At 52.5% G+C, this 8417-nt stretch overlaps 1 protein-coding gene across 1 annotated transcript; it reads right to left on the bottom strand.

Moving 5' to 3' along the window:
- Nucleotides 1-329: 329 nt before the first annotated feature.
- Nucleotides 330-5037, bottom strand: CFAP73 (cilia and flagella associated protein 73; the record flags this gene model as incomplete). Its single annotated transcript, XM_028486170.1, has 6 exons — nt 4738-5037; nt 3069-3177; nt 2043-2138; nt 1513-1713; nt 772-993; nt 330-488 (listed from the first exon to the last, which is right to left on the bottom strand). Coding segments are annotated over exons 1-6 (843 nt in total), but the record flags the coding sequence as incomplete, so codon positions are not given.
- Nucleotides 5038-8417: the final 3380 nt, after the last annotated feature.

Raw genomic sequence — 8417 nt, 5'->3', positions numbered from 1 at the left:
TTAAAGATGTCACGTTTGTGCTTTTGATCCTGAGACAGAAGAACTCTTGGCATAACTGTATTGTACCCATCAGTATATACCCCGGCCTCCTGCACAGTGAGGGCACTGAGACCCAGAGAGGATCCAACTTCCTTCTGACCTCATAGCAGGTGACCGGCAGAGCCAAGACCGACCCAGGGCTCTCGGGCAGGGGGCTAGGCGGCCACGGAGCTAGGAGACTGGGCTCTGATCGCACAGGGTCACGCTTAACCCAGAGAAGGTGGGATTTCAGGCACCATGATGTTCCCAACGGTTAGGGGGCTGGAGGTGACATAAAGAGGTGTCCTCACCTGCTCCAGCTGCCCTTTGGTGTCCTCGATGTCCAGGGCAGGTGGCCGCCTCTGGTGCTGGCACACTAGCTGGAACAGGTTGAGTGCTGCCATCCTGGTGCGTCCCAGGAGCAGGGTCTTCTCAGCCGCGGTGTTCTGGATCTGAATACACTTGGATTCCTGGAGAACACCGCCCCCTTCCCCATTAAGGTGTGAGCTGGCCTGAGGAGGGCTGGGGCTACACTCGCGCCCACTTCCCACCAGTCATAGATGCCCCTAGGTGCTATCAGGGAGAGGAGTGCTGGACTCGGGTGTCAAGTTCTCATAGGAAGGGCCTCCTGCGCCCTAAAGCGCTTTCCGATGCCTGAAACCTGCCCGTGAGCGTAGCGTTGCCCCATATGGCACTCCTCCCGGCGGTGGGAGGCTGGGGTCCCGGGCGCCCACCTCCTCCCGGCGGCGGTACCCAGTGCAGCGTGCGCTCCCGCGCCGCCTCCAGTTGCTCCAGCAGTTGCGCTCGCCGCTGGCCCTGCCGCAGCAGCTCGTCCTGCCGGGCCTTCCGCAGCTGCTGCAGCCGCGCGCGCGCCTCCTCCAGCTCCGCGAGCCGCTGGCGCTCCGTGAGCCTCAGCGCCGCCTGCGTGTCGGCCAGGCCGTCGAAGCGCGCCACCAGCTCGGGGACCTCTTGGAACTGGGATGGAGTCGGGAGGGGGACTCACCGGGACAGCAGCCCCCCTGCTCTTCCCCGCCCTACCACCCCCCGCGCCTCCTCAGCCTAACTGTGAAATGGGGGCATCACACAGCCCCTGCCCCAGAAGTGTGATTACTCCGGCCCCTCCCCACCTCCACCATCCAGCCTAGCTAAGCTTCACTGCCTGTGATTAATACTAAGTCACTGTTTCATTCAACTAATACTGAGTGTTTGGATTCCCCCTCCCCCCTCCTGCCTGTGTGTCCTTGAGTAAGTTATCTTTCTGAGCCTCAGCTGCCCCATCTGTAAAATGGGATTGGCAATAACACGACTCACTTCACTGGACCTTGGGGAGAATTCAAGAACAAAGCGTGTTCCTGACATACAGTTAGTGCTCAATAAGTGGTGACTCCTGGCATACAGTCAGCGCTCCAGTAGTGCACACTTCCAAAGCCGTCCCTGAGGCGGCCTGGGGCTGCACGTGGCGCTGGACACCAAAACCTCCTGCAGGGCGCTCACCTCGGGCAGCTGCCCCAGTACTTGCCCCAGCAGGCGCGCGCAGGGTTCGAGGCGCCAAAGCCGGCGCTGCAGCCGCGCGCGCTCTCGCTGCAGCTCCTCCAGCTGCGCCCGAAGCCGCAGCGCCTCCGCCTCCCGGCGGCCCGCCCGTGGCCGCTCCTCCGCCGCCCTCCGCAGTGCGCGGCTGCGCCGGGCCTCGGCATCCTGGGAAGGAGGGATGGAGAGGAGGCCACGACCCCCAGGACTTGGGAGCCTGCGGAGCTTGCCGCATCCACTCCGCCCCAACATTCGCACGCTGAGTCACGGGTTGCACACAGATGGCCCGCGGGCCAAATCCAGCCAGAATCTCTGATTTTGGTCCCTCACTCCACTCCCACGCTTTTTAAAATGCTTCAGGCAGTGGGTGTGTATTTCCCACCACTCCCTTTTGTATTGGTAAGCCCACTTTTTAAGTTTATGTGACCTGTCTGGCTCCTTTAGGATTGTGACTTTGTGACCCTCTGCCCTGCCTCCCCCCAGCAGGCTCCACCTACCTGCAAAAACTTTTCAAAGGACCCCTTTAACTCCTGCTCTTTCTGTTCCAATTGTTCCCACCGCTGTTTCAGGGATGCCTTCATAGTCTGGAACACCTGGGGGGTAAGGAGTGGGTGTCTGTGTGTGTTTGGGGTTTCAAGTCATCCAGCGCTTTCACGCTCACACTTAACCTCGCTCATCTTTTGCCCTTAATCTTTTTTTTTTTTTTGCCTGCCCCTTGCGGCATGTGGCATCTCAGTTCCCCGACCAGGGATCGAACGCATGCCCCCTGCAGTGGAAGCGCGGAGTCCTAACCACTGGACCACCAGGGAAGTCCCTTTTGCCCTTAATCTTGTCACTGCACCCTTTCTCAAGTCCACCCGTGGCTCCCACCACCCACGCTGAAGCCCAGATTCCCTCCTGTAGCCCCTGCGTGTCAGCATCCCTGCTCTTCCTTGGGGCCTCATCTTACCCTCTCTCCTCCGATACTGTCTTCTAGCCTCTTACCCACCTGTGTTTTGTCCTTGCCTTCCTGTCTTTGTAGATGCTTCTCCCTCTGCCTGTTTCCCCCTCCTCACCCTGTCCCCCTTTGCTGGATAAGCCGACTTGCCCTTCAGCGTTCCCTAAGACTTCACTTCCTCCAGGAAGTCCTCCGTGACCACCCCTGTGTAGAGATAGGGGCTTTCTCTGGGCTCCCACAGCCCCTCCTCAGTGCTTCCCCCCTCACAGCCGCCACCACCTGGACACTTGTCTGTCCCCTTCTCTAACCCTCATGGGTTAGCCCATGAGGGCAGGGACTGTGGTGAGACCTCTAGATCCCAGTGCAGTGCCCTGCATGCAGTAGCTGCTCAATGCACCTTTATTTGCACAAACCACTGATCTCATTTGATCCCCATTTGACAGATGAAGAAACCAAGGCTCAGGACGGTGATTTGTCTCAGACCTTGTAGTAATAAGTTGGCTCCATCACTTTCCCATCTTTTTTTCCCCATCTTTTCTTAACTTTTTGTCCCAAAAAGTTTCAGGGACTGCATTGAGTGGCTCACCTCCTTCTGGGCCCGAAGGCCCTGGTCCGCATCCACCAGTTCCTGCCTCTTCTCCAAGAGACGCAGCAGTGGCAGTGGGACGTGGTCCACATTCTGCCCCTGGATCTTCCTGGAGGGGCTCAAGGAAGAGGTGAGGGTGAAGGGGGCAAGAGTCAGGGCCCCCAAACTCCCCACTGGTGCCTGACATATCCCCACTAGCCACCTCCTGGCTGTTGAATTTTTCATTCATTCAGCAAATTGTCCCGAGCACCTACTCTGTACCAGGCACTGTTCTAGGCACTGGGGATGCAGCCCTGATCAAGACAGACAGATCCCTGCCCTCCAGGAGCTGCCATCCCGCTGGGGGCCACAGAAAAAAAGCTAGCAAATAATAATAAATAATGCTAGGACATGGCAGGTGCTAAGATGAAAAATTCAGCAGACTGAAGGAAATCTCTCAATAGGGAGATAGAAAAGTCTCTATGGGGGGACCTCTGAGCAGAAACTTGAAGGGGAGAGGGAGGGAGTCATGTGGATACCGCAGGGAACAGATTTTAGGCCGAGGGAATGGCCGATGCCAAACCCCAAGGGAAGGACCTTGGTGTGTAGAAGGAGCTGCCAGGAGGCCAGTGCAGTTGGAGGGGAGGGAGGAGCAGAGAGATGGGAACTGAGATCAGGGAAGTTGTGAGGGTGAGACTGCGGTGGGCCGTGATGAGGGGGGACTTTGACCTTGACTCTGAGTGAGGTGGGAGGCATGGGAGGGTCTGGAGCAGAGGAGGGAACCCCCTCTGGCTCCTGTGGGGAGCAAGGACGACAGGAGGGGCAGGGCAGCTGCAGGGGACCAGGGACGGGTCACAGGATAATGCGGAGAGGATGGGGCTCTGATCTGGGTGGGTGCAGTAGAGAGGTAAGGAGGGGTCGGTTCTGGATACCACTGGAGAGCAGAGCTGATGGGGTGATGAGAGGGTGAGAAAAGAGTCGAAGGGGAACCTAGATGCTGGAAGGATGTTGCTGGTAGTGGGCTGAGTGGGGAGCAGGGAGATCAGCTCTTCGCTAAGGCCAAGCTGAGACTGAGCTGCCTATTGACCTCTGCGGGGAGGATCCAGAGGGAGGCTGGGATCTGGGGCCAGGCTGACAGGGGAGAGGAGGGGCTGGACACAGCTCCGCAGGGTCGGCTGGGCTGCGTAGGGGGCAGAAGGGATGCACTACCATTCCACTAGGCAAGGCTCTCCCAGCTCTGGTCCAGGGGAAACCCTCCCATTTTACTGATTCTTAGACTGAAGATGGGACCCCCGGCCACACTGCTGAAACAAGGCAGGCACCGGACAAGCTTCCTCCACCCTTCCTTTAAAATGTAGTTTGCAGTGAGACGGGGCCAGAGCTCAAAGAGTAATGCCTTCCCACCTTGGATCAAATGATATAATCTCAGCTGGATATCCACTAGGAATGGGGATCAGGAACAGATTAGAGACCTGGGCCATTGACCCAGCTCGGCCCTAACTACCCCTGAGACCTTGCGGAAATGGCCATTTCCTTCGGAGTTTCAGTTTCTTCCTCTGTGAAATGGGGGCAATAATCCCCCACCGAGAACTGCCCGAGGAAGCCAGAAGCCAGGGGTGGGGGGAAGGGAGGGATCGTCCCGCTGCTCCTGCCCTCCTTTCAGCCCTCCCTGCCACTCCACGCCACTCACGTAGACAGCTTCTCTTGCAACGCCGGTCGGAAATATTTCTCCCAGGGCACTGCCATTCTCCTGGCAATTGCCCCAGGCTTGCTTGCTTTCTGGAGTTTTGCACTAGCCTAGAGGAGGCCCTGGAGGCTTCTGATGGAGGGTTTGCACGCTCAGTATTCCCGGAAGGCAGCCACCCAGCCAGCCTCGGTCTCCCGGGCAACAACGACACAACATTCCATTGCCTGCCTGAGGCCTGGAGGATCCACCCAGAGAGGGAGAGAGACGGGGCTGCAGGGAGGGGAGCATCTTCTGCCCGTTCTGGAGGAGGCCTGAACTCGCAATCTAAATTGGGGTGCAGTGAACAGGACGTGGGTCTCTTGGCCAAGAATTTGCCCCTCGGTGCCCCATGTCTGGTCAAACCTCTTCCTGGATGGGTGGGATGGGGCCTCACTAATGTGGCTGTGTGCTCAGATGTCTGTTCAGATGAGTAATTATTGGGCACCCACTGTTTGCCAGGTCCTTGGGGGGCAGGCATTCACTCCCTGGCAAGGTGCTGAGGTCCTACTATGTTCCAGCCCTTTGATGGTCCACTCCCATTGCTGGGGATGGCGCTACCCTAGCCTTGTCTCACGGAGCCCCCAGCCTGGTTAGGGAGATAAAGCAGAGGGGCCATCAGCAGTACCCTGTGGAAACCAACTTATGGTTTGGGAAGGGACCCATAATCTGCATTTGGAGGATGGGGGGTAGGGGAGGAGGTGACATAGTTTGCGCAATTACAGTGGGTCAGACACTGCCCTGAGTACTCTACTTACGGTATCGAATTTAATCTTTAAAACAGCACTGCCGGGAGTGGTAATAGGGAAAAGTACCCAGAGTAATATTACAAACACTCATGCGTCCGCCAACTGGAAATAACAAACACGAGCGTCTTGTCCTCTTTGCTTCCAATCGTCTTATTTTTCCTTTTTAAATAATTTGTTTTTTCATGTAAGGAAATGTATTTTCTTTTTGTAGAGTAACACTATTTTAAAAAAATTTTTATTGAGGTACAATTGATTTATACTGTTGTGTTAATTTTTCTGTACAGCAAAGTGATTCCGTTATATATGATTCAGTTATACATATATATGTATTCTTTTTCATACTCTTTTCCATTATGGTTTATCACAGGATATTGAATATAGTTCCCTGTGGTAGGGGAACAAAGTAGGACTTTGTTGTTTATCCATTCTATATATAATAGTTTGCATCTGCTAATCCCAAACTTCCAATCCATCCCTCCCCTACCCCCCTCCCCTTTGGCAACCATAAGTCTGTTCTCTATATCTGTGGGTCTGTTTCTGTTTCATAGATATGTTCATTTGTGTCATATTTTAGATTCCACATATGTGATATCATATGGTATTTGTCTTTCCCTTTCTGGCTTACTTCACTTAGTGTGATAATCTCTACGTTCATCCATGTTGCTGCAAATGGCATTTCTTCTTTATTTATTTTATTTTATTTTTTTGTGGTACGCGGGCCTCTCACTGTTGCGGCCTCTCCCGTTGCGGAGCACAGGCTCCGGACGCGCAGGCTCAGCGGCCATGGCTCACGGGCCCAGCCGCTCCGCGGTATGTGGGATCTTCCCGGACCGGGGCACGAACCCGTGTCCCCTGCATCGGCAGGCGGACTCTCAACCACTGCGCCACCAGGGAAGCCCTTTCATTGTTTTTTATGGCGGAGTAGTATTCCACTGTATATATGTACACAACATCTTCTTTATCCATTCATCTGCTGATGAACATTTAGGTTGTTTCCATGTCTTGACTATTGTAAATAGTGCTGCTATGAACACTGGAGTGCATGTATTTTTCAAATTAGAGTTTTGTCCGGATATACGCCCAGGAGTAGAATTGCTGGATCATATGGTAACTCTATTTTTAGTTTTTTGAGGACTCTCCATACTGTTTTCCGTATTGACTGCAACAATTTACGTTCCTACCAACGGTGTAGGAGGGTTCCCTCTTCTCCAGACCCTCTCCGGCGTTTGTTTGGGTTTTTTTCCATAAATTTATTTATTTATTTTTGGCTGCGTTGGGTCTTCATTGCTGCGTGCGGCCTTTCTCTAGTTGCGGCGAGCAGGGGCTACTCTTCGTTGTGACGCACGGGCTTCTCATTGCGGTGGCTTCTCTTGTTGCAGAGCACGGGCTCTAGGCGTGCAGGCTTCAGTAGTTGTGGCTCACGGGCTCAGTAGTGTGGCTTGCGGGCTCTAGAGCGCAGGCTCAGTAGTTGTGGTGCATGGGCTTCGTTGCTCCGTGGCATGTGGGATCTTCCCGGATCGGGGCTCGAACCCGCGTCCCCTGCCTTGGCGGGCTGATTCCCAACCACTGCGCCACCAGGGAAGCCCCCAGCATTTGTTACTTATAGACTTTTAAAATGGCCATTCTGACTGGTGTGAGGGGCTTAGAGTTAACACTGTTTTAAAAATACTATAGTTACTGTAATGCCTACATCATTTAAAACAACCCCCAAACATTTTGTTAGAGCATATTAAAAGATGGAGTTAAAATAATGTACATTTTGTCTTTGAGCATTTTGCATTAAGCTGTACATACTATTTTTCTGCATAAATTGATGCAAAGTTACAAGATTCATGATCTAAGTTTTCTTGATTTAAAAAATACTGAGGTAGAATTCACATAGAGTAAAATTCATTTTTTTTCCACATGCAGTTCTGTGCGTTTTAGGAAATGCATAAAGTCGTGTAACCATCACAGTTAAGATGCAAAATATTTCCATCACCCCGAAAAGTCCTCATGTCCCTTTGTAATCAACCCTTGTCCCCACCCAGCCCCTGGCAACCACTGACCTGTTCTCTATCCCTATAGATTTGCCTTTTCTAGACTATCATCCATGGAATTTATATACTTTATATCCTTTCGAGTCTGGCTTCTTTCACCGAGCAATATTCATTTGAGATTCATATTGACGTGTGTATATTGACATGTATTTTTCACTTCTGAGTAGTATTTGATAACATACTATATTTATCCTCCACTTGGGTTATTTCTAATTCTGGGCAATTATAAATATAGCCTGTTTCATGTGCAGTTTTTCTTTGTGAACAGAAGCTTTCATTTCACTTGCATATTTACATGAGAGTATGATTGATGGGTCATACAGTAAGTGCATGTTTAACTGTATAAAAGACTGCAGACCTGTTTTTCCAAGTTTTTATATTCCCACTAGCAATGCACGAGAGTTCTGAGTGCTCCATCTCTTCACCAGCAGTTGGTACTGTCAGTTTTTGTAAAAGTCATTCTAAAAGATGGGTAGCTGTATGGATACGGCTTTTTTGTTTTATTTTATTTTTTTATTTATCACTGTGTTGGGTCTTCGTTGCACGCGGGCTTTCTCTAGTTGCGGAGAGCGTGGGCTACTTCGTTGCAGTGCTCTGGCTTCTCATTGCAGTGACTTCTCTTTGTTGCAGAGCACAGGCTCTAGGCGTGCGGGCTTCAGTAGTTGTGGCATGCGGGCTCAGTAGTTGTGGTGCATGGGCTTAGTTGCTCCAAGGCATGTGGGATCTTCCCAGACCAGGGCTCGAACCCATGTCCTCTGCATTGACAGGCAGATTCTTAACCACTGTGCCACCAGGGAAGCCCAAACTCTTTTATTTACAGATAATTGTAGATTCCTGTGCAGTTTAAGAAATAAAAAGA

The sequence above is a fragment of the Physeter macrocephalus genome, unplaced genomic scaffold (assembly GCF_002837175.3).
Source record: "Physeter macrocephalus isolate SW-GA unplaced genomic scaffold, ASM283717v5 random_519, whole genome shotgun sequence".
NCBI lineage: Eukaryota > Metazoa > Chordata > Mammalia > Artiodactyla > Physeteridae > Physeter > Physeter macrocephalus.
This window is presented reverse-complemented; position numbering and strand designations above follow the sequence as displayed.